This window comes from Amblyomma mixtum, chromosome 1 (genome assembly GCF_055824585.1).
Source record: "Amblyomma mixtum isolate Tamu chromosome 1, ASM5582458v1, whole genome shotgun sequence".
NCBI classification, from domain to species: Eukaryota; Metazoa; Arthropoda; class Arachnida; order Ixodida; family Ixodidae; genus Amblyomma; species Amblyomma mixtum.
The window spans coordinates 160,814,853-160,840,530 of NC_143012.1; the positions used below are offsets into that span (position 1 = coordinate 160,814,853).

At 43.7% G+C, this 25,678-nt stretch overlaps 1 protein-coding gene across 1 annotated transcript in view; it reads right to left on the reverse strand.

Annotated features, from left to right (window-relative positions):
• The window catches only part of LOC149369543 (uncharacterized), an 88,384-nt gene extending 65,659 nt beyond the window's left edge, over positions 1-22,725 (reverse strand). The window contains exons 1-3 of the mRNA XM_089575893.1: positions 22,603-22,725; positions 13,646-13,847; positions 4,197-4,300 (exon numbers count right to left, since the gene is read on the reverse strand). Of these exons, the coding sequence (XP_089432019.1) occupies positions 4,197-4,300; positions 13,646-13,847; positions 22,603-22,725 (429 nt within the window). The remainder of the gene's footprint in view (positions 1-4,196; positions 4,301-13,645; positions 13,848-22,602) is intronic.
• Positions 22,726-25,678: the final 2,953 nt, after the last annotated feature.

Consider the following 25,678-nt stretch of genomic DNA (forward strand, 5'->3'; position numbering starts at 1 on the left):
AGCGTGACATTTCTGTCGACAACCCCTGCTTACAACGATGAGGCATTAAAGGCTTCCGCCTTAATATAGTTGGTCGCTCTCGGTGGGTGTATATAAGGAAAGTGAAGCATAACACTCGTCGGAGCACTCCTTGTTGGCTGCGCCATTTTCATCATGTTTTGCTGTGTGTAGTAGTGATGCAAAACTACCGATATTACTATGAATACTAATGATAATTGAGTCACTATCGAACTATCGATGGTAAAAAAGACTACCGATAGTGCGCTATCGATTGTCGAGTGCTAGTATCAATAGTAGTATCGATACTACTATCGATAGTACAATTGATAGTACTGTCGATAGCCATATCGATACTACTATTTATATACAGTACTATCAATACTATCAAATCAGCCACGCCTACACACTGAATCCTAAACTTGGTTTCCCGAGTGTGTGGTATGGAGGTGATGGTATGAGTTGCTGACCGGACTCGCCCGTTTTCGCGGCCTACGCGTCACCGAGCTCTGTAGACGTTCCCTACGTAAAGTTGCTGCATAAAATGTTAGCTTGCAATGTCCTAGTTGCGAACCATGTGTGCAAAAACCATTTCTGCAGCGGTTACGTCAGCAAGCCAGCACAACTTGTGCTGTTTATTCTTTTATTGGATGCAGTTCCAGGTATTTTTCCGAACTGTCCCAGTGCACGTTGAAGAACCACAGCTGGTCGAAATTTACCCGGAGACCTCTACTACGACACCCCTCATAGCTTGAGTCTCAGGACATTAAGCCTCATGAGATCGTCAAACCAATCAGGTATCGCAAATGTTTTTGTTGTATCGCTGGCCAACAAATGCATAATATCAATATTGTTGCTATCAACAGTCCTTCCGTCGAAAGTTTCACTACAGAGCCTTGCTGTCCATAGCGGTACTATCGCAAGTAGTACTATCGATAGCAACACTATCGATAGTTTTTTTTACACTATCGATAGTTTCAAACAACTATCGTTACTATCGATAGTAAATTTTCCGATAGTTTTGCATCACTAGTGTGTAGGTATGTTTGCCGTTGTCATTGTGTCACGTGACCTTGTCTCGTACGTCTCTTGATTTGTGATGACTACCCGTGTACTCATCTATTGATTAGCTGCTTATGTTATAGCCGGGTCAATTTGTTCTGCAGTTGAAGCATTAAGCCGTATAATTTTGTGAAGCCGACCAGTAGATCTTTTTCAAGCCGCAGTACATATATTTTTAATGTATTAAATATGTATTTTTAGTCTATTTCTCATGTAACCTAATGTATTTAATGTATATTTTTACTATATTTTAATGCATTACAAATATACTAAGCGGGCAATAATGTATTTTCCTGGTATTTTTAAGAACGTTAAAAGTATAATTCCTAGTATACAAAGTATAATTCCTAGTATACTTAGAAATCATTCGTATTGCAGTTTAAGCATATGGACAAAAAATGCGAAATAAATACGAAATTAATACAATATGCTTGAAATGCATTTTTACCACATCCTCTTTTTCGCTAAGGGATGCGCTTTGATAAGTTGGTCATCGGTAAAGAACGGTACACCTACGATGCCGAGTCGGATTTCGTCCGCGAGCTTAAAATATAGCATTCTGCGCATAGCTCCAGGAGTACAAAGTTAATTGTCATTTATCAGTCAGTGGAACACCCTGTCAGTGCAGCTGCGCACCACACAATATTGGTTCTACTTATAAACATTCGTGCCTTAGTACTGGAAACAAAACTTTACCAAACCATTTTCGAAGATAGCCTTATTGCTTTTTCCTGCTTTCACGGATACGTAGCTGAACGCTAATATCTCATCCGATGAGCTGCTGAATATATCGTTGGCAGTAAGCAGGCGTGTCGCCGTAACATACTGAGGCGGTGAAGTTCGAGCTGTCGCTAATCCAGGTCTGCCTTCAATATTATTATTAGTCGATAGTGATACTATTGATACACTAGCCGAATATCCACATGACAGTGACAATTTTAAACAATTTTTCATCGTGTTAGTATCCTGGATGCATTCATTAAACATGATCATTCATTTCAATTTTCTGTTACAAACTTAGGGACACGATATGAACAATAAAGATTTGGTTAGGAACAGTCGTTTGTATATCACGCAGGAGACAGTATGACAACATCACGTTTCCCTTTTTGAACTTGCATGTGACTTTTTTGTAAGTTACACGTGCAAACAGGTTAACGCCTTTTTAATTTTTCGTGCTATATCAATTGCCTAGGTTATTAAAGGTACCCCTGCAGAGCTGCTTTGTGCCACCCTATTACCCTATTTATTTGCTCTAATGCATGTAAAACCCACCTCCTATGGTCTCAGCTAGACACTGGTAGTATGCATTCTAAATGAATAAGCAAAATATTAAATTTCACTTCTACAACACTGCCACTAAAGTAATACACTGTATTAAAATGGCAGTTTGGGCGAGTAGTTTATGCATCATGGAACAAAACTGCGCAAAGACACAGGACAAAAACGGAGAGAAGACACACGCGGCGCTGAACTTGCAACTGTGGTTATTGGAAAAAACAAGCTGCTTTTTAAGGCAGGGAGTCAAGAAAGCTCGCGCATGCGCTTTGTCAAAAATACACTTGTCAGGTAATGATATGTCTCCTAATCGCACGTGTCGTTATTGGTGCTAACCACTGTTTAGCAACTTCATTTCCTTAGAGGACAATGCTACTGAAGGCTGGCTGACACATCTGTTTGCTTTTCTCAAGATATGAAATGCCTCTGTTACTTCCCTGGTACTGTGCGAGCGCCTTCAAATGGCATAAGCTAAATCTTTACATTCTGATTTTAGGCAGTTAAAATCAGACTGTAAGCTAAAAAAAAACACTGCTGACAGAACAGAACTGCCAGCAGTTCGGTGACATTGTCATCGTCGAAACGAACATATTATGTTATATATAAGACCAGATTCGATGAAACCCTCCGGAATACGATTTAATTGCAAAGGGGGTGAAGAGGACAGAATTTTCCGTCGTTTTTCAAAATCCTACAGCGTAATGCTATCTCCCGACAGTTCGGAGAGTGCCCAACAGGCTGCTTGACTTTGCGATTGAGAACTGCTTAGAGCGGTCTTTCGCTGCCGCTCTTCAGAAACTGAAAAATTACATTTAACTAAAATATATTCAGTGGTAAACGCGGCCGAGTTTGCACATCCGAGGTTAGATTAACATAGCACTACGGCGCATAAACTGTGCACAAATGACGAATTTAAGCCTTCTCTGATTCTGCTTTAAAGAACTCTTAAGACTTCATTGCTGGCATGCTTTCACTTTCCCGAATGTTCCGACGAGCAAGGCAGAAGAGAAGCACAAAAGCACTATTCCTAATTTTGCGGCGTGAAAACAGTGCAGTGCAGGCACCAAATCGATTCAAAAAGGAAAGAAACATCAATGAATAAACATTGAGTACCTTTTTACTGAGCCCACATCGGGGGTCCTGTTTGCCGCTAGAACACACGAAGTGTACAAGCCCGAAGTGTACGGGCCCGAGCATGGCCAGGCCCGCCACTTACAGCTCAGGCCGGCTCAGACATGGCGAAACAGTGCTCTGACGCCAGGTGCCATGGCGGGGACCGGACCCAGGCTTTCCGCCAGAGCCAGTGCAATGTTCTACTTCCAATATGGCAATGGGATCGTGTGTACCAATTATTTTTTGCACTGATTAAACCGATGAGAATGACTAACTTTCACACCCTTTGGGTCGTGTTAAACATTGTTTTTCCTGCTGCAGCAGCTGATTATTATATTGGCGCCATAAAAATTGCTCGCATTTTGCGCTTGCTAGCAACTTTTTTCGTCTTGTGCACCACTTTACGAAAATATGGTAATGAGGGCAGGGCCTCATACGAAGTGTATAAGCTTGCCAAGAAAGCGCAATAAATTTGCGCTTGCGTCGTGCGTCGTTCTCAACGTTCATCGTATTTTGCGCTACCGAGCTCGTATATTTCATGTTAACTACTACTAGTTCTGGGGCACCACTGAAGGCAACCAAACCATTCATTTTCTAGAAAATGTGCGGCTTGCGGACATTGTCTCAAGCTGCCGTGATGGTGAATATTCCTCCCATCTCTTCAGCATACCCCATGATGGCTGTTCGGGAGCTTTCATTTCGTTAGTGACGTCATGCGTGTCACCATGTTTAAAGCTACCCCTTACCTTCATGCCCAGATTGGTAACAGCTTTTCGGACCTTCTCGGTGTGCTCTTTGTCGGTTAGGATGTGCGTGCTGTCGCTGTCCTGCACCTGATAGCGGAGTTCACCTGCAGAATACAATTGCGTCGTGAATGAAGGAGGTGACGAGAAAAAAATGATCCCAACATGATAACCAAAAAAGGACTACAGCAAAAGAGGATGCCTTCGGCTTGAGGAAACGATATTGCGATCAAGTCGTAGTTATGCATGAAAGACTGGTTGTAGCGAAGGGACCATAATAATAAATGAAAAAATGTAAGAACAGGTTGCCATTCTACAATATTTGAGAGAACGCAGTCATGCATCCACAAAAAAAAACAATGACTCTCAGCCATGATTTTAAATTACGCAGACATGGTTAATCCTCAGATAAACTGCTTTGAAGAGTTGGCGGCAGTTAAATGGTTTTTTTTAATTTTTAATATTACTATGGGCGCAGCACACCGACTTATATTAATCGGGTTACCAAAATTTAATGTTTTAATTCAATTTTTAGGAAAATCGCTCATATATCTGCTTTAGTTAGCAGAGATTTTTATTACTATATAAGATTATGGATCTGAGAACATTAAAGCGGATGTATCTCACCTGAACTTATTTCACTATATTATTAAATTTACCTTTCGCTACTCTAGAACGCCAGTCCATTTTCTTCACACTACTCCTCGTTTAAAAAATCGTCAGCTCAAAACGAAGCTCCGCAAGAAGCGTACAGACCGACAGCACTACTAATATTTAACTAGCAATCGTCCTCGACACTGTAACCAAGGCATATTCGCACGACAGGCAACGCGCCTTCTAATCACGTGTACCTATGGTAGCTACCATCTGAAGTGTCTGGACTCATTAAAACCAAACCCATTGTTAGGAACGACCCCGTAACTTCCTTAAGTATGCTTTCTAATGAGCAACCACTCTAAAAAGAGGCGATGTACTTAAGAGACGACCAAACACTAACGCTGAGCTTTCCGTGTATTTATAACCAAACACTGCAACGCCCTTCCTGACATAAACGTTTTTCCGAGTTAGTAACTAACAACGACAGAATATAGCGTGAGGATCGATGTACGAACCCCTCCTGTTTCACTAACGTATCGCGGGCATTATTAACGGCATAAATTAGTGTGGGCAGATAAAAGAAATATAAGTAATGCTGTCCAGCCCGCACCGAGTACCAATGACAGCCTCAAAAAAATTTCCGGATGTACTAAAGTTGAGTTGAGTTGAGTTGAGTTTAATGGCGTGATGTACTGGATGTACTGGATGTAATGGATGTACTAAAGGATATCTCCCTGGGAGATATCTTACTACCCGCTAGGCTCGATAAGAAACACCCGCCGACAATACGCTTGGGCTCTTGACCTAGACATAAGACACTGCAAGCATTTCCAAAGCGACATTCCTGCTTCAAGCACGACACGCGGCATTGTCTTCAATATGAAGAGTACATTTAACTGCGCATCGTTACATGATTCAATGCTCCTTCTGCGAGAAACACTATATTAGAAGCTTTTGTGGCTTTTATGCCATTTACTGTGCTTAGTGCATACTACAGCTTCTAGCATATCTTCATTTTATGTTACTAGGTAATAATCATTACCCATGGGTAATGTCGTCGCCTATAGTCAAGACGCCGCGGTGCTTCAGTTGTTATGGCACTCGGCTGCTAACCCGAAAGACGCGGGTTCGATCCCGGCCGCGGCGCGCGAATATCGATGGAGGCGAAGTTCTAGAGGCGGATTTCTTGTGCATTATCAGTGACCGTTAAAGTACCCCATGTAGTCGAAATTTCCGGAGCCCTTCACTACAGTGTCCCTCATAGCCTGAGTCGCCCTGCGGTGTTAAGCTCCCATAAAACATACATTTATGATTTATGGGGGATTAACATAGCCCCCTTACTGAAATTAATTTCAATGGTACAGTCTACACTGATCCATTCGACATTGCAAATGCCTTTAGTGACTTCCTTTCTGCGCCTCATAATAGTCGTCCACTTATTTCAGAGATAAACATAAAGCGCTCAAAATAATCTTTTTTTCTTTTTCCTGTTTCCCCTCGTGAAATCAAACTGCTGATTACTGGCCTCAAGGACACTAGCCCTGGATTAGATAAGATATCTTCTCGGCACCTTAAACTTGTAGCCAATCTGATCTCTGAACCACTTTTTCATGTTAATAATCTCATCCTAAAGACAGGTGTTTTTCCTGCTTGCTGCAAAACAGCTAAGGTAATCCCAGTGTTCAAGAAAGCAGACAAACGATTAATTTCTAACTATCGACCTATATCTATTTTATCTTCTCTAAGTAAGATCATCGAGAAATTGATAGTTGAACGCTTAAACAATTACCTAGATAAATTTAAGATAATTTCCCCCCATCAGTTTGGTTTTCGGTCTTGCAGCTCGACTAACTTAGCACTGATCTCTTTGACTGATTTTATCAAGCAAGGTATTGATAATGGCGAGTTTGTTGGTTCTGTCTTTTTAGATTTCACAAAACCTTTTGATATGACTAATCACTCCATATTGATTCAAAAACTCGAATTTTATGGTATTACAGGTCCCGTGTCGCGACTGCTGAAAAGTTATTTAAAAATCGTCAACAAATAATCAATATTGGTGGAAGCCTTTCCCAAGCTAAAACTATTAACCAAGGTGTTCCTCAGGGCTCTATTTTCAGACCCTTACTATTCTTACTGTATATAAAGGACCTTCCTAATTCTATTAGTCCAAATCACTGTGTCTTATATGCTGATGACACTACCGTGTCATTATCTAATACATCCATAGATGATCTAACTCTTGAATTCAATGCCTTTCTAGTATTGTAGCCAAATGGTGCACTGATAATCAGTTGTGGATTAATCCCTCCAAAACGAAATTCAGAGTGTTCAAAAGTAGCCAGAAAATTATTTCGCGTCCTCCTACGTTAAACCTTTGTTCTTGTAATATTCCGGCTTCTGATAACACTAACTTCCTCGGCGTGATTCTTCATTCAACTCATAAATTTTCCGTCCATATCGCTCATCAAAAACAAAGACCTATGGTTGGCATCAGAGCTCTAATTAAGGCGCGTCCATATTTTCCATGCAACCTACTCCTATCTTTGTATTATGCCTTCATACATAGTCACATCACTTATGGGATTACTGCATGGGGAAATACTTATCATTGCCATTTATCGTCTCTGCAACACTTACAAAACCAGGCCATCCGCATTATTACCCGTATCCCTTTCTTACCTAATGCTCGTTCTTTATTACAGGAGCACAGTATTTTACCAGTCCACCAGCTTTTCCAGTATCACCTCGCAATCATGTTCTTTAGATTACTACATGGCACCCTACATTTTCAGTTTGTAGACCCCAATCAGCTCATCAATCACAACCCTACCAGATTTGCAGCAAGAAACAATTTTCTACTCCCCAAAGTCCATACCAATTATGGTAAATCGACGTCGTCTTTTGAAGCCATTTCAATTTGGAACACATTGCACCCAATCTAAAGACATCAATTTCGTTGCCTGAATTCAAAAACAAACTTAAAGTATTTTTATTGGAAAGCTGATGTGTTATTCGCTTTTTGCTGATGTGTTATATTACCTGCGTTATTGGGATTTTTGACCTTGTTTTTGTGAAATATTGATTTTATATTTTCTATATTTTGTATTTATCCGCTAACTATGCTGTAACCATTTCTTGTACTAATGATTTATCGAGGGTCCCGGTGCAGTCTTTGACTTTGGGACCCTCGTCTGTACATTTATGTTGTTTTGTATACTTTTTGGGACCAATAAAGCCCAACTTTCTTCTAAAAAAAAACATTACTTACAGTTTCTTTTTCTAACTTGTTAGCATTTGTGGAGCGTCCATTGTATTATCTGTCTTGCGGATTGTTCATTTGCTTTATTGAATGTTATATCGGTAGTTCCTGTATTTTTCTTTAGTTATGTGCAAAAAAATAGTATATCCGGCGCCATAATTACGCACCAAAGTCTTGTTTATGTCCCTATCAATAAAAAAACAGTAATCAGTGCGTGCAAGACTAACATCAACCACGCTGGCGCAAAAAAGAATGTCCAGAAGGTCGTTTCGAAACTTTTTAATCAACGCCGTCATAAGTTCGATGAACTTAAAATGTTCATTTTCTAATCATGCTTCCAATATGCAAGATAGAAAATACGACACATTCCTATTTCACAAACATAAAAACTTCAACCAAATGCGATAAACTCGTGCAAAGGAAGCTTATAATCTCAGATCTATATTCTGACACTGACGGGATGCTTTAAAATGGTCTTGCCTCTGGTAAGAGCCAAAATAACAACAGAGAAAAAACACATTTAAACAGTGCGTGTGCGTGTGCGTGCTTGCTTGCGTGCGTGCGTGCGTGTGTGTGTGTGGGGGGGGGGGTGTGGGTGTGTGTGTGGGTGTGTGTGTGTGTGTGTGTGTTTAAACAGACAAAAACTATTTACGTGGCACCAACTTGATAGAAAACATAACAGAACTAAAAGGCCGGCAAGAATATACAGCTTGAAAAAGCTGTTCTATCTGTTTCTCTTTCTTCAGGCAGGGGCTTTTTCTTTTTCATTCTTTAGGCTGCCCCAACCTAATATATTTTTATCTTTTTGTGCGGGCTGGGCAACATTATATTTGTTTATTTTTCTCTGGTGACCCCAAGATATGTTTGTCTCCTCTTTGCAGTGCTTTCCTTTCCTGATTGACTGCCGTTGCAGTGCTGTGCTGAAACTTCAGCTCTTGTGACATGTTTCAGAAAGCTCTTCATTGTCCTGCGCTTGTTTTGCGCTTTGCCTTTTATGGTGAAATATGGCAATAAATATCATGTTTAAGGAAGCTCGTTCGTTGCTGCTTTTCTTTGCCTTTGTGCCCTCGCTTTTTATCTTCCAAAAATGACAATGAGTGTCTGGTTTGAGAATTTTCTGTGTTGTTCTTTTTGGAAGTATGTCGTTGCGTTTTTTTCGGGAAATTTAACAAATGCCACGCTTTAGAAAGCTCTTCCTTTTGCTCCTCTTCCTGCTCTTATGCTGCTGTTCTTGGGCCATGCGCCTTTGCACTGTCATGCAAATCGTGACATTAAATGTGATATGTATGAAATACTTTTATTCTCCTGGTCTATCTACCGCTCCTTTTTCTTATTTTTCTTCTGCTTCTTTTTTTGGGGGCAGGGTACGTTTCCGCGTTTATGCTAAAAATGTGACCTTAGATGACATGTTTCAGGGGTCATGTGCCTGAAGGCTCTTCCTTCTGCTTCTCTCTCTGCTCGTTTTCATGCATTTCTTTCGCCGTGTGCCGCTGCGCTGATATCCTACAAGCATACCCTTAAATGTCCTGTTTCAGAACGCTCTTTCTTCTGGTGCTCTTTGGCCGCATGCCGTTTCGCTCGTAAGCTAAAAACATAACAGGAAATCTCATCTTTCTTGTGCTCTTCTTTGGTTTGTGCAGTTACACTGTAATGCAAAAAATGTAGCCTTAACTGTCGATTTCAGAAAGCCCTTTTTTTCTGGTGCTCTTCTCTGGCCGTGTGGAGTTGCGCTTCTGTGCTAAAATGATGAAAATGAATGACATGTTTCTCGCATGCTTCTCTTTCTGCTCTTTTTTACGCTTCTCTTCTTTGGCCGTACGCCGTTGCGGTTTTATGATAAAAACGTGTCATTAAATACATGTTAAATACAGAAATATTTCTCCTGCGTCTATTTCTGCCTTTTCCTATGTTTTTGATTGCCCGTGCACCGTCCCGCTTTTATCCTACTCACAGAGCAAGTTGGCTGTAAACTCTCATGCTTGAGAAACCTCTTTTTTCTGCTAATCTTCTTTAACTGCGTGCAGTTGCCCCTTTGTACTTAAAGCACCACAATAAATGATAAGTTTTAGAAAGCTCCTTTATTCTGCGCGTATATTTGCTGTTGTGATGCTCTTTTTGGCCGTGTGCTGTTAGGCTGTTATACCAAACATGGCATGAAATGTTATTTGTCTGAAAGCTCTTTCTTCTGCTGCTCTTTCGGCTCCTTCTTTTTGTGCTCTTTCTTCTGCTTCTTCTGTTTTCCTGTCTTAACGTTAACGTACGTTACATCTAGAGTACAACTAGCGCATCAAATAGCACTGTTACGCGGTGCATATTGGAGCGAAAAATCAAATTTGAAAAAGTGCTGCGTTCTTTAACTTTTTTTTCAGTAAACTGCCTTAAGGTACTTCTTCAAGAAAAATAGACTTAAGTACGGGCACTTACCACATTAGAGGTAGTTTTACAAAGTCTTTGGGAAAGTAAGTAGCTTTTTATACCCCTGTCAAGCAGGCAAGTTAGGTGCACTTACGGAGAGTTTACTTCGCTGTAAGTACACTTTGCCGCATCTAAACTACGCAAGTGAGTGTCAATCGCGGAAGAGTGCACTTCGCTGGGAGTGCGTTCACGGACCACACTTTGCTGGCCGAGTGCGTAGCGTCGACGCCAGCGATTCCAATGGTACAAAATTTATAGTGCATAAAAAGTACTTACAACTTTATCTTACATGCTATAACACTGTTTTTAGAAAAAGTTCGTTGGTTATAGCTACAAGCGAAGCAACAAAACAAGTAAACGTGGTCAGATGCAATATCGCTGACATCCGCCATCTTGTTTGTTGTCAAAATTCTGGATAATCTTGGCTGGTCTTGGCTTTTCTTCTATTTTCATTTTGTTTTCATCGTTAAAAACTGTTGAACCTCGTTTTATTTGCGCTATCACGTTAAGCAATCAGATATTATGAGATTATTTCTCTTCCATCGTCCTGTTCAGAAATTCCGCTCATTTTCTGCCGCCATTTTTTTCACTACGAGTGCACTTTGCTTTCCCGTTTAGCACTGCGTAGCCCAAAGTGTCACTCGGGATCCCGAAGCGCATTCCCCGTAAGTGCACTTAACGTGTGCGCTTGACAGGGGTATTAGTGTCTACAAACCCAGAGATCGAATCTGCTTCAAAGTGACCTAGTCCAATTTTTAGGATTATTCTGAGTGCAATTTCAGCATTCGTATGCGTGTGAGAGTTGCATTCAGCTTGCACCTATAAAGTGTTAAGAACGATATGTTTGTTGTTTTTCTAGTGACAAAGCTCTTAGCAGAAGTTCAATGAGGCACGATATTATTCAAATATTCGAAATACCGTCACCTTCTTATCAACACCGCTTGCAAACAAAATTGAATAGCGCCGCGGTGGCTCAGTGGCTATGGTGCTCGGCTGCTGGCCCGAAAGACGCGGGTTCGATCCCGGACGCGGCGGTGGAATTTCTGTGGAGGAGAAATTCGAGGCCCGTGTACTGTGCGATGTCAGTGCACGTGGCCCAGGTGGTCGAAATTTCCGGAGCCCTCCACTACGGCGTCTCTCATAGCCTCAGTCGCTTTGGGACGTTAAACCCGATAAAACAAACCAAAACCAAACCAAAATTGAATGATATAAATAATAAGTTTTACCTCATAATCGGATCAAAGTGTGCATGTATGAGATACGCTGATCACTGCATACCGTTTCCTTCTTTCCACAATCCTAAATTTTACTTGCGTGCCAGTGGTAGCTGGTCTTTCTGGCAGATTAGGAAGAACGACTGATAACGGCCCGTCGTCAGAAGACGCTTGCGCCGATCTCGGAACGAATACCGATGTGAAGACGTGTCGTGGGCGGTACAAAGGGCGCAAAGCAGGCGTCTGGTTATCGAGTTGTGAACGATAGTGTTACAATCGCTGCAGATTTTAGCGCATAGTGCAAGCTGTCACATGGTAAGTTTTAATTGCGCTGGCATTCATATTTCTTGAAGAAAAGGAGACTACACAAAGGCTCTCAATAGAAATAGCTTGAGTAGGACTTCTATTGCACTTGACAACTTTGCAGCTCCCACCTGGGCATTTTCACCCATAAAAGTTAGTAATAACTACGAATCAATTTTCCGAGTAAGTCAGAATGAGAAAAAATTGGCAGAGGCTCAGCTTGGTTAAGCCCGGAAATTACGAAAGCAACTTCATCCGTTTCTTCAGCCCGCATCCGCCGTGTCTGCTGCCGCTCTGCGCCGACGGTTGGTTGGTTGCGACTGAGAGAAGGATGAAAAGGAAAGTGCACGGGCCTGCCTACCGGCTCCAGCCGAGCCACCACCGCTGCCACATGCAGATAGAAGAGAGTTGAAAGTTATGAGGAAAGATAAACACCATTCATTAATCTTGGCCCTGCACTTGTAGATGCACCCGCATCAAGCGATGTTGACCGGCGTGCTCGCCAGGCTGCTGCATATGCACGTTTTTTTAGCTAGCCGTTCTTCCCGTTCTTCGTCTGTTTCTTCGGCGCGGCGCCGTCGCTCGGCCGCAGCAGATCGTTCCAGCCTCGCCTTGTACACATCATCCGACATAGCGCACTGAGAGGAGCGCAGCTGCAGCCCCCCCCCCCCCCCCCCCCCCCCCCCGTTTTATCCCTCTCTAGCGAGCGCCCTCTCTGGGCAACGGCGCAGCCGGCGTGTAATGCTGTACCTCCACCATCGATGGAGCGAGCTGGGGCCCCGGCTCTCGGTCTGTCGTGACGTCACACGGTCACGTGACGCGCCGCTGTGTAAGTAGGCGCCACGACCATCGATGGCAGAAAAGTGCAAGCAGTATTGCTTTCGCAATAAAAACATTTTAGAGCACTTTATATAACTACTAGCCACGTGAGGTTAGTTCCACATCCGAACTCCGCCTTGTTTGTTTTACAAATCTTGGACCATAAGAGCTGGCACTGTCTCTGAACGTCCCTTGAAAGTTCGAAGTTTATTTATCTGTATGCACAGCCCGACAATATTCTTGTGATTCCAAACAAGGGCCTCGAAGGGGCAGCCGAGCATTGATGTACGGTTTTTTTTTTCCGATAGCAGTACCAGTGCCACTTGGCGGAAAAGCCGGCGTTCTCGGGTCAAACTTAGGTAAATTAAACCTCCTCCCTTGAGAAGTGTGACTGACTTGACTCCTCCAAACCCCATACCTATGCGGCTGCCTACCAATCTCATCGATACCCCCGACCCACCTACCTACTCCACCACCAAACGAAATTAACCCTTCAGAAGCTGCACCACCAGCCACTTCTACCCTCCAGAAAAGTTCAGTCTCTGTACGTGACATCTGCATAAAGTAAAAGTGTTCAGTAGATTAGGAGCGCCATGGTAATGATGAACATTAAGTCCATCTGGCATATCGCAGCTTTCTGGCGTCATGTTTCATAATTGCCTTCTATTGTTTTCAGCTCTTTTTGTTTTCCGCATAAATCTGGGTAAATCTCTGTGCATTTCTAATCTAGAGAGCTTTTCGACAGAGAAACAATTTAAGCCTATAGCTTAGGCACGTGATGTGTCTTTTTCTGCCACACATCGGCCCACAACAATTTGCGGTAGCTCGACAAGGGGTCTTACCTTCGGTGAGCGATGTTTTGGCTAGAACGATCGTGGCTCCTGCCAGAACGCAGCCGTACATGGCGATCATGTTTTCTACGCTGTTCTTCAGATGCACGCATACCCGGTCCCCTGGAAACACGCCATTTTGTCGGAACCCAATGGCGTACCGCTGCAGGTGTTTCAGGACCTCAGCGCGAGTAAGGCTCATGACGTCATCCACCTGCAACGAACAGCACAAATCATTACAGGCACGCAGAATTCTATCAAGGCCAAAGACCTTGAGACCTCAAGCAAGCAGAAAAAGAAAGCCGCCGCAGGTTTTTCATATGTGCCGCACAGCACGCAAGGTACAACACACTTTTTTCGCCTTTCGTTCTAGATTGAGTTCTTAGCCCTTCGAATGAAACCCTACTGTATAACGTCTAAGATATGTAAGTTCTTAAATATGCCTGTTCAGTTTGAGATCTATCTGCAGTGCGAGAAGAGGGTGCAAAAAAAATCGTCATGAATTTAGGATTTAACTTCACTGGCATATTTGAACAAGGTATCTGCGAAGAATGGCTCCGTTATGATCGCTGTGAATATCATGGGCATGTACGCTGCGTTGCAGTTTATTTCGTATGTTTTAGCATTACAGTGGCGGTATCGGTAGAACAACATTCATATATCCCCTTATGTTCCAGACCGCTGAGCCGAAATCTTTCAGTTACAGGGTAAGCAAGACAATGGCGAAGAATTTCCATTACCTTGCCTTTCGGTACAATTTCTGAATAAAACCCATCACCTTCAAGATGTCTTGCTCTTTGCCAGTGACGCCTTTTCGTTTGACCGCTTTCCAATCTAACACATGGCGTGTTTGCTTTCGGGACATATATCTTATTGCATTCGTACTTGACGTGATGTAGATTAGTTCTGAGGCTGAGGCTGCTTACCCTATTTCTGTTTCCCTTTTTTTAGGGGGGTGGGGAGGAGGACAAACTAACCACGAAGAAATCGGCTTGGGCAGGGCATGTAATGCGAAGGCAAGATAGCCGCTGGTCCTACGGGGTAGCGATGTGGATTCCAAGAGAATGCAAGCGTAGCAGGGCGCAGCAGAAAGTTAGGTAGGCGGATGAGATTCAGAAGTTTCCAGGCATGGGTTGGCCGCAGCTGGAACAGGACGGGGTTAATTGGAGAGACATGGGAGAGGCCTTTGCGCTGCAGTGGGCGTAGTGGGGCTGATTATACCTGAACCCCTTTCTCTGTCTCTACGCTCCTTTTTGGCGAAAGATACAACAGGCTAGCAGAATCGCCTTTCACGGTGCCTGCCAAAAAGGCCACCGCTGCGCATGTGCCGTTGCCATGGCAAGCAGTACCATGGCAACCATGGCGCCGCAGCCACTTGGCTGCATTGCACACGCGCAGAGTCGCGCCGCGCAGCTGGGATATAAGCCGGAAGCGATGCGCTCGCTCCTGAGACGCACAAATGGAAGAAGGAGAGCGCCGTGCTCGTCACGGCAGCAGTACAGGCTGCGTGAAATTGAGCCTTCCGATCCAGAAGGCGTCGCATGGTACAAGGCCGGCCGAGAGCGTAAAAACGCCGGCCGAAAATTGGCGAAAAGGCTAAGCAGGCGGCTCAGACGCCCTAAGAACGAGAGGAACGTCTCGAGAAGAGACGTCGCCAAGATGCTGAACGAGAGAGACGGCGTGCCGCTACCGAAATGTCAGTAGACAAAATTGCTTTCGCTAGGCATATCCTGGCCTAGCAGAGCGAAGCCCTGCTAGTTTTTGAGTTCGGAGAGCTCTTTTTCTGCTTAGCATTGCCAACGCGGTAGTAACTTAAAATACAGCTCAGACGTGCTAACTAGAAGGCTGGTCCACTAATATTGAACAGTGGGCATTTTAACTATTACTCTTCTGTCCCTGTAAGCTCTAACTTGTTGATCTTCTTTTTCTTTAGTAGTTTCCTCCGTTCAATGCTCTAATATATGCTCATTCCAGACCTCGTCATCCTATTGTCACTACTTCTCACCTCGCCGAGCCCCTGCAGTATGCCAGGATGCGCGCAAAATATGAAGTCTGCCATTTTAAGTGTAGCCGTTCTGGATGCTGCAAGTCGATTTCTGATTCTCCCCTTTGCGCAAGAAGGTATGCATGATCATAAAGTGTTTCAGCTATCTCTATTAAGTACTTCCCCCTTGTATTCCTTGAGCATATGCCACAGTCTCAAACTCCTTGGCAGCCTGCCCGTTTCTTGCCTACCTTGGCTTTAAAGAGGTCACAACATGGCCTCCCAACAAATCATGGTTGTATGTTGCATTTACTAGCCACGACGTTCTGATACGTAATTAAGGAAGAAGTAGAGGTCCATGCACGCATTTAAGCTAGAAATTCCAATTAGAAGTCTTCCGCTAAAAGCCGCTCCTCCTGGCAGCGATGCCGATGTTGAATTTTTATTTATTTATTTGCAGATACTGCACTCCACAAGGGATTTTAGCATGATGGGAATATAACGCAAACGTAATAAAAGGCAACACAACAAAGGGAAGGCAAAGTACACTGCCAGGTGAAACAACGAACGCCATAACAATCGCCATTTTTAACGCAATGCACTAACCAGCAAAATATGAACAATTAAGTTTTTTGGGCCGTCAGCAGAGCCTGGCGGCAAACAAAGAAAGGGAGGGTTGAGTCACTGCAGTATTACTTAAGTTATTCCAGTCAGTTACATTGCTGGGAAAAAAAAGAATATTTAAAACAATTTTTCTTGCACGGAATGGTGTCGAAGTTAGTTGATGCCTCTGCCGGGTGGCATATCCGCAAGAAAATGTAGTTATATCAGAGATGTTAACGTTGCACTGTCTTTTCACAATCTGATGCATAAGCTTTAGTCGGGAAACTCGGTTACGCTGGGTTAGCTGAGGCAAGTTGGCTTGCCTTAAAAGTTCTGTGCCTGACGTACGGGAGAAATTATTATAGATAAAGCGAACCGCCTTTTCCAGCACTCGTTCAAGCTTGTTAGCTATGTTAGTTTGTGTGAAAGGGTCCCAGATAATTTCGGCGTGATAGAGTACTGGAGGCATAATTGTGTTATATGCTAGTAAACGGACATTCATTGTAGACAGTTTTAAAGCTCTTCTGAGAACAAACAATTTACGACAAGTATTAGCGATGACTTTATCAATGTGCAGATTCCATTTCAGGTTGTTAGTTATGCAGAGACCAAGGTATTTGTATTCTGTTACTTCACAAAGAAAGATATTGTTAGCTGAGTAATTGAAATTGAGCTTATTCTTTTTGTGAGTAATACACATATACACAGTTTTCTCAAAATTTACCGGCATCTGCCACTCGTCACATCAAGCAACAACTTTCTGAAGAGCATTATTTAATAGTACTTGATCCAAGGGACTTTCTTTTGCCGAGTAGAGCACACAGTCGTCTGCATATAATCTTAATTTTACATGGACATCTTTTACTACATAATTGATATAAAGGAGAAAAAGAAGAGGGCCAAGGACCGAGCCCTGGAGAACAACGGAAAGCTTTTCTGAGTCTTGATTCTTAAAGTTAACGAATTCGTTACGTGCCGTAAGGTAATCCTATATCCAATTAATGAGCTGAGGATTTTTTAGAATTTTGTTCCGCTTATGCAGTAGTTTATAATGAGATACTTTGTCGAAAGATTTGGAAACATTCATACAAATGACGTCTGTTTGTTTACCGTTGATTATAGCATTTGCAAAGTCGTGTATTGTTTGAACTAATTGAGTTATTGTCGAGTAGCCTTTTCGAAAATTATGCTGGTGATTTGTTAGAAAGCGATGTTCCGCAAGGAAAGCCAGAATATGTTTGTGAATTATGGGCTCCACGATTTTACAAGTAGTTGATGTTAATGAGATTGGGCGGAATTTCTCAATGCACAGTTTATTTCCTGCTCTATGGAGTGGTTTGATTCTGGCGGTCTTCCAGTCGCTCGGCACTTGACCAAGGGTCAAGGATTGTACATACAGAACATGGAAATATTTTGACATCCATTCTGCATAAAGTTTAAGAAATCCATTCGGGATATCATCTGGGCTGGAAGATTTTGGGATGTCACGATTGAGAATCATATCCAAGATGCCTTCTTCAGTTATCTCAACATCAGGTATAGGAGGCAGGTATGTAACATCGTAACATGGTAAACTGCCGTTATCTTTGGTAAATACAGATTTGAAGTGTGCATTAAAAAGGTTTGCTATATCTTTGCTGTCATGAGTCAACGTGCCATTCATACCAAACACCTCACACTGTTTTGTTACAGGGCTAAAGTTTCTCCAAAATTTATCTGGTGCAGATGCGGTGTAACTTGGCAGTAAGTGACTATAATAGCGCTGCCTGTATCTGCCTACTTGGACTTTAAGCTTTGAAGTTATATCAGAGACTTCTTTTTTGATATCAGGTGAGTTTTTGATTTTTTTTTTCTTTAACCATTTCAGCCGTCTTTTTAACCTGAGTGCTTCGCTTGATATCCACAGGTTTCTGTGCTTCTTTTTCTTCGTGATTCGCGGCACAAGCGAGTTAACACAATCGGTTACAATGTTTTTAAAACGGACCCAAAGCTCATTTACATCGCATTTGCCGTTTAGAAATTCATCAAAATGAAACGCTAGCTTGTCAATAATTGAAACGTCATCTGCCCGAGTGAAGTCAGGGAAGGATAAACGTGAAGTATTGCAAAGTGAAGTATTGCAGAGGGTTAGTACCACCGCATGGTGGTCCGAAATTCATGGAAAGACCTCGCAGTCTGTCTGAGCATTCATGGATCCACTGACAAAAGACAAGTTAAAAATTGACTTACAGGATCCCTGAATTCTTGTATAGTCTAAGTATTTGCAGCAAGTCATATGAAAATGCAATGTTCAGCATTGCTTCACCAGCAAGATTGGGTTTTATGAGCGAGAAAGTCAGTCAATGTATATTGGGGAAATTAAAATCCCCTGATAGTATTATCCGGTCACTAAATATTTTCATGCAAGTATTTCTCCAGCTCCTCGAACACAGAAACAGGTGAGTTAGGTTGTCTGTATGTTGCTCCTAGAATGAATCTAATACCATTGTAATAGGCTTTACAAAAAATACCTTCAACGTTGTGTATATCCGGCATTCGTATAACATTTAGTGATGACTTGAAAAGAATACAGACACCTCCACCTCTAAAGTCTCTTTCCTATCTGCTCTTTCCTATCTTTCCTATATGCGCTGTAGCCAGTAATAACACACTCACTGTCATATATAAAGCCATTTAGCCAGATTTCTGTCAGTACTGCGAAATCAAGATTATGCGAAAGGATAAGTGCCTCTAACTCCGCGACCTTGTTTATTACGCTACTATAATTGATATTTATTAACTTCATTGACCGGGCATTAGTGTTCTGTTGTCAGTCAGACCTTATCTTACTTAGCTGAAATCGTGAATTTTTCGTTTCGTCCCAACCGAAGAAGTCGCCATTTATGCTCAACTTATCATAAACCAGTTTTAATTTTACACCATTTCCTCTTTCTTCGGCACAGCTTTCCACAAATTTCGACTTATGTCTCGAATCTTCTCCGAAATGTCCTCGGAAAAAAGATATATTAGAGCCTTTTAGCTTATGGGCTGTTCTGAACAAGAACATTTTTTCTCGGTAATCGATAATTTTCAAAATAACAGGACGTGACTTACTTGCTTCTTTTTTTCCCTATCGTAGGACATCTTTCAATGCCAGCTACCTCCTTGCCGAAATGTTTCGTAAAGATGTCTTCTTGCACCGTTGTTAACAGTTCTTCGTTTGATTCAACAGTTGGCTCATCTATACCATAAATGACTAAGTTGTTTTGGCGCCCTTTGTTTTCAAAGTCGTCAATCTGATCCCGAAGCGCTGACACCTGTGATTCAAGCTTCAACACTGCAGATTCCACAATCTCGACTTTCTTGCGAAGGGCATTCAACCTTTTTAACTGCTCATCATTGCCATCAATAAGCTCAGTTATTTTGATAAGTTTGTTTTCCATTTCCTTCTGCGTGCACTGTATGCCCTCAAAAGTCGAACTAATCTTCTTTTGGCCTTCCAACAGTTCAGACAGCATTTCCTTTTCAGATGACCCAGCATTGGATTCCGTGTCACCACAAGATAACTGATCGTTGGTGGGCGGCAAAACACAAGTCGAATACCTTTTAACACACAGTGGGCAAGGCAGCAGCACAAGGAAACGGTTATCGCTTCGGTAACAACATGCTGGCAAGTAGTTACTAACCTGGACAGTGAAGCAGAGCCTGAGTGACGTCGTAAACCAACACGCGCCGTCGTCTGCTGCAAGAGTGCCGGGCGCGCAGTAGGCGCGCAACTCAGCGCGCGCCTACTTGAGTCCGACTATGACACACTGTAATGAATCCGTCGAAATCATTCAGGAGCTAGACAGAAAACTTGGAGGGGACACCTAAGCTCCGCCTTAATGGTATGACGCGATAGCGTAATGGGTTAATTCCCATATATACAGAAATTTATTGTCTGCTTTGATTTTATACAACGCTAGCAGTATCATACTCCTCCTGGCGCATTGGCACAGTGGTTAGGCGATGAGCAACTATCCTGCGATGGTAGGTCCCCCCAGCGGTGGGCCTTGTGCGGACCGGATTGCTCCTCCCGAGCGAGCAACCATTAATGTAACTCCAATTTGCCACGATGTGCTGTTTGCTCACGATGCGATGGGCAGGTTGTGATGACGCCATAAGGACCCGTAAGTTAGGAGGCCCACCTGTCCACTAGGTTGCTCTCTGCGCCTGCCAAAGCCGCGCCCGTGATTTTTCCCTCACAACGACGACCCCGGATTTTCTATGTAAGGGGCATTTAAAGTTGTCGCGTTACAAGGGAATGACGAAGGAATTTGTTGCGTTTCTCCCTCTGTCGTAATTTCTCCTTTTACCCCTCAGCACCCCTAGCAAAAATAACGAACAATGCGCTCGCCTACGCCCACTACGCGCAGTGCGGAGTTCAGTGGTTCAGTCGAGAGAATGCACGTGACCGCCATTTTCTGTCGTCCTGGATCGCGAGCACGCCAGTGTTGCCTGGTTGCCACACGGTTCAGGAGAGCTTTTAAAAATTCCGTTACTAATTACTCCGTGCCCTAAATAAGCTCATTAGTTTGAAAATCGAGGCTGAAACGTCGGTTAAAATCTTCGGGACTACTGGAACTTCGCATGCTTTGAGGAAGGAATTTGTTTCCGTTGCCAAGCTTAAGTATTCGTAATTATTAATGATGGAAATCTACCCCAGGGTTAGAGCAGCATACCGTTCACTTTAAAGAGAGTGAGATTAAGGACAGCTCGCTCCCTGTTCATTCCTTTCTTCTTTATAGTGTACGCCCCAGGCTCGCTGCATTTGTTTCCGACGGCCCCAGCATGGCTCTTTATGGCCGGTAATGGTCACCAGACCGTCGTGAATGCGGTAAACTGACAGGACTGCACTGCCGGCCAGTTATTAATGAAGAGGATGCCTCAAATTATCCAGTATCGTGACGTTTCCAACAGCTCCTGTGGGCAGTGTAGCTTAAGTTCCACAATTACCTGGCGCTTGTTCCCTACAGTGGCAGCCTCGTATCAGCCAGTTTTCTTTTCTCCCGGTTTTAAAGGAACAGAGATCGACAAAACAAAACTCGCGCCCGGAGTTTCAAAATGGACGACGCGAAAGCTGAGCGCTAGGCGGCCGACGCTCGCTTATAAAGGAATTATTAGTGACAACGACGATGAGGACTGTAGCACGACGAGTGAATGACAAAAGTTAAAGCGCTTTTTCTTCATTTAGCACAAGAGGCAAGTCACACAGCCCGAATATCAGGATGCTGGCTCAGAAAAACTTGGGGTCTTTTCAACCACATTCTCAAAGAAAATGCGATAGCAATAGCTTGCCTGCTACGGTGTCTGTATTAAGAATGTAATGTTCTTGCGGTCTTCTAGCCATACTCTGGTTGGAATCCGTCCCATTGCCCATATATGGTATGTATGAATCATAACCTTCCAGAATGTTCGAACACCATCCATTGGATTATCATATCAAACTAAACTAATATATTCGGATAATCGACATTATTCCACCGTGATCTATTTTTTGAGTGGCCCTACTTCCAAAATTTTGGTGTTCCTTTAGTATTTGAGGTTTCGTCAACTTTCTAATTTTGGGGGGTCTTCAGAGTTTAAAATTTCGCTGTTCGCTGGTCCACTGGAGGTCGCATGTCTTGATGACTTCACAAACCTTATGTTATGATTAAGAGATTGAGTGCAGTTTTCAAACCACCACCTGACGCTGTTGTGCGGTGGTTTTAAGCCTTGCGCCCCTGACGTGGCAGGCTGCTGTTTCACGCGCAGTCAGAATTGTGGATTGTGAGTCTCAAGTTGCTCTTCCAGAGTTCCCGTAAGCCTAACGAGCAGGTGGCAGTTGTATTGAATGTATTTCAATTCATTTCACTAAGCCTCACGCGTAGTGCCATGGTGCGAAGGTGGCAGTTGCATTGAATGTATTCTAACGGGTTCATTGCCTCGTGCCACGGGAGGCAGGTATTTCACAACGCGATGAGCAGGTTCACACGTGCCTTGGTGACCAGGCTGCGGTGAAGTCGTTATGTCACGTGACCTCTCTCGGCTAATCATTAATTTAACCGCCGCCTGTGACAAAGGGCAGTATGCTTACAATCCGTGGGTACAGTGCGAGAGCTTCGCAAGGTCACGTCACCTCTCTCGAGCAATGAGAAAATCACGAGACAGAGAAGCTGGAAACAGACAAGTCGGCATCCGGATTAGAAAGCAGCTAGGAGTCGCCCCTGAAGCCAAAAAGAAGGAAACTGAGTAGACTCGACTATTCCGATTCAAGTTGAAGCTATGTGCGGAAAGAGAAAGTGGATTTCGCGTCACACTGCGTTTGGGCTACTTTGGCACAGAAGAGAATCGGTTGAGCAGGGAGGGACAAGAAGGTGCTCACCAGCGCTGTCTTGTCTGGATTCGTGAGCAGCTTCTCTCTGGCCAAGGTGTAGAAAGAGCAAACGGGAATCTCGATGCTCGGTAAGAGCGATCTCATGACGCCGTCTTCGATGCAGACCGTCATGTTCAGCGTTGAATACCTGCAAAAAAGTGGTGACGTATTTAGCCCCTTGCTTGAGGCAGGCAACTGCTAATCATGCTTGCATCTGTGACGAACGGTCAGGGCAATCTTGCAACGCCGGCCAGATTGCGTAACTGCGGGCTGCATCGTGCGTGATGGAAGAAATGCGCCAGTCAGAGTACTCCGATTTCCACGTCGGGATGTTCCATCAAAAGAAAAGTACTTATGAGGGCTCGCTTCTGCTCCAGTTGCCGCCGTGGTTTGTTGGTCGGCTGTTGGTGTGCGGAAGCGGCGATTTCCGAAGTGCTCTCCTTCGCCGCGATGCCACTGCGGCATTACACCCACAGGACGCATATTGAGGGCCCACGATAAGCGAGCTGCGTCACACCGACACCGACCACGCAAAACAATAGCAAGAAAGGCCGGAATTGTGCAGGCTGCTCAGCGCGGAGCACGAGTCGCACAGCAAAGCCCATTTTGGAGGTGGTAGTTTCACTATCCGCCGTAAGCTGAGCAGCAGTTTACTTCTGCGCAGTTCTGTCGTCGTAAATGGCCCTCGCTCTTCGCTGTCGTAGTGCTGTTTCCGTAGCTGAAGGGTTCGAATGGTGTGCACTGCTGACACTGACGGGCACTAAGGCGATACTGTGCTGTCGGTAGAAATTTATAGTGTATGTTGTGATGGATACTGGCTGGAAGCATAAAGTCTATTATAGGGCGGGCGTATATGCTTCTAAGGCAGTTCAGATGGTGACAGCTCCTGAGTGATCTAAGCGGACAACTTTAGACGACGGATGCGCCCCTGTCTTCGCCCACTGTTCTTCTTGCTTGGTAGCGTGTATGGTCTCCCCAGCTGGCTCTGCGATTGGGGAGTTTTAATGCGAAGCATTATATGGCTCAGCGACAACGAAATAAGGCGGCTTCGACCAGCAGCATTGCTCTGAATACCCACCAGTGACGTCAATATCGTCTTGCATGACGTCAGCAGCAGAACATGGACAGCGACGCCTAAAGTCTTAGAAAAAAGGTAGTGGTACTTACTATCTTTTGGGGTAATAACTCGTCACATATGTTACCACCCTGTTAGTAACTGCAGTTAGTATCGGGAAGGTTATTAAGAGTTACTAACGATTGAGTTACTGAGGGCTGCTACCTGCAGTTAGTAACGGGAAGTTAGTAGTATTCACTAAGAAAATGAATAGAAACTCGCATATGTCGCTAGATTCATTGTACTGTGTGCTGGCGTGGCTTGTCAAATTTATGCGTACTCGAAAAATAAAAAAAGCTTCACAGTCAATTCCACTAATTCCAGAATCCAGACCGAGCTATCAGAGCCTCCTGGCCGTAAATCACACGCTTACGGTTAAGCTTTTCGTGCATTACATGTACAAATTATGCGAAGTGATGGCATCAACCTTACCGTGCGCTGTTACGTCTCGCCTTCGTCGTGGGGAAGACAACGGCATGGCTGCAGCGGAACGCCGACTAACCCCGAGACGCGCGTTGGGTGAGCGCCTGGATTGCCACGGAAGCCGCGTCCGTCTGCCCGGTTGAGCGAGCGTTTCCCCTACACCGAGTGTGAACGCGCGTTCGAAAAGCGCGGGAACGCCGCTCATGGACATTCCGGCGTCTGCGCTACGTCGATGGCATCGTTCCCCCTCTCCCAGAGCGTGACGGCGGTGTGATCCCTCGGGAGTGAGAGTGCGTGTGTGTTTATGATTGGTGCCAGTGAGAACTTCCTTCCCCTGCAGGCCCGGCCCCCATCTAGGGACCCTAGGGAAAGGGAACTCTTTAAAACCTCGGCAGCGGCACGGCCGGGGGGCTCTTTGTCAGCGAATGGTCTCCGCATGAGCTCTCGTCATGCAGCGTTCCTGCAGCTCACTTGTAAATAGTGTAAATTTTGTATAAAGTCCTCTCTCATTGTCTTTTCCGTTAGCCTCGTCTCCGACGTCCCTCATTCTCTCTCCGGCACACGACCATGCTACCTCGTATTTAACAGCGCACATAAAGGTGCAGAATGCTGTAAATGCACAAATAAGAAAGATAGTTAGTTAGTTAGAAAGTTAGTTATATGGGGTTTTATGGCGCATAAGCAACTATGGCTATCATGCGCCAAACACATGGTTAGATGATGTTATGTCAAGTGTACAGAGGTTACATTATAACAGATTTGAAACATTGGCTTTCTTTAGAAACTTACAAACAAGTGAAAACTCGACAAGTGTTTGCTCGCCTAAAAGCAATGCGGGATGAAATGGAATGTGTTCATTGAAAAATACCGTAAAAATATTTTTTGTAATTTCTTCGAGATGCGAACAAGAAATTAAAATGTGATTTACTGTGAGCTCCTCACCACACATTTCACACAGAGGTTTGTCTTTTTTTTGTTAATAAGACGTTATGGGTGATGTGTGTGTGACCTATGCGTAAATGACATAAAATTACTTCGATAAAACGCTCTTTATGCGGCATGATTTCCATTCTTTCAAAATGGGCTTTATGGTATGCAGCTTGTTGTGTCCATCATTTTCTAAAGAAGCTTGCCACTTGGCTCTTAGTCTGCTATGCACTAACTTCATGTAATCTCTAGGAGGCAAATTCACATGTTTTATTTCCATGGTTCTGGTTTGTGCAGCGCACATGTCGGCTCTCTCATTGTCCCTAATGCCAATGTGACTGGGAACCCAGCAGAATTTTATAACATGTTTTTGTGTTGTGACCTTTACTATATTGTGTATGATGCTTCCAATCAGTGGCTTCGTGGCATTTTTGGAGTTTAATGCTGTAAGGACGCTCAGTGAATCTGCATAAATGATGCTGTTTTTGATATTTTCATTTGTTATTTTCTGTAGCGCAACACTAATAGCATAACACTCCGCGGTGAAAACTGTAGCACATGAGGGCAGTCGTACTGCATTTTCATTTTTTCCTTATATTACTGCGCTTCCTACATGATCAT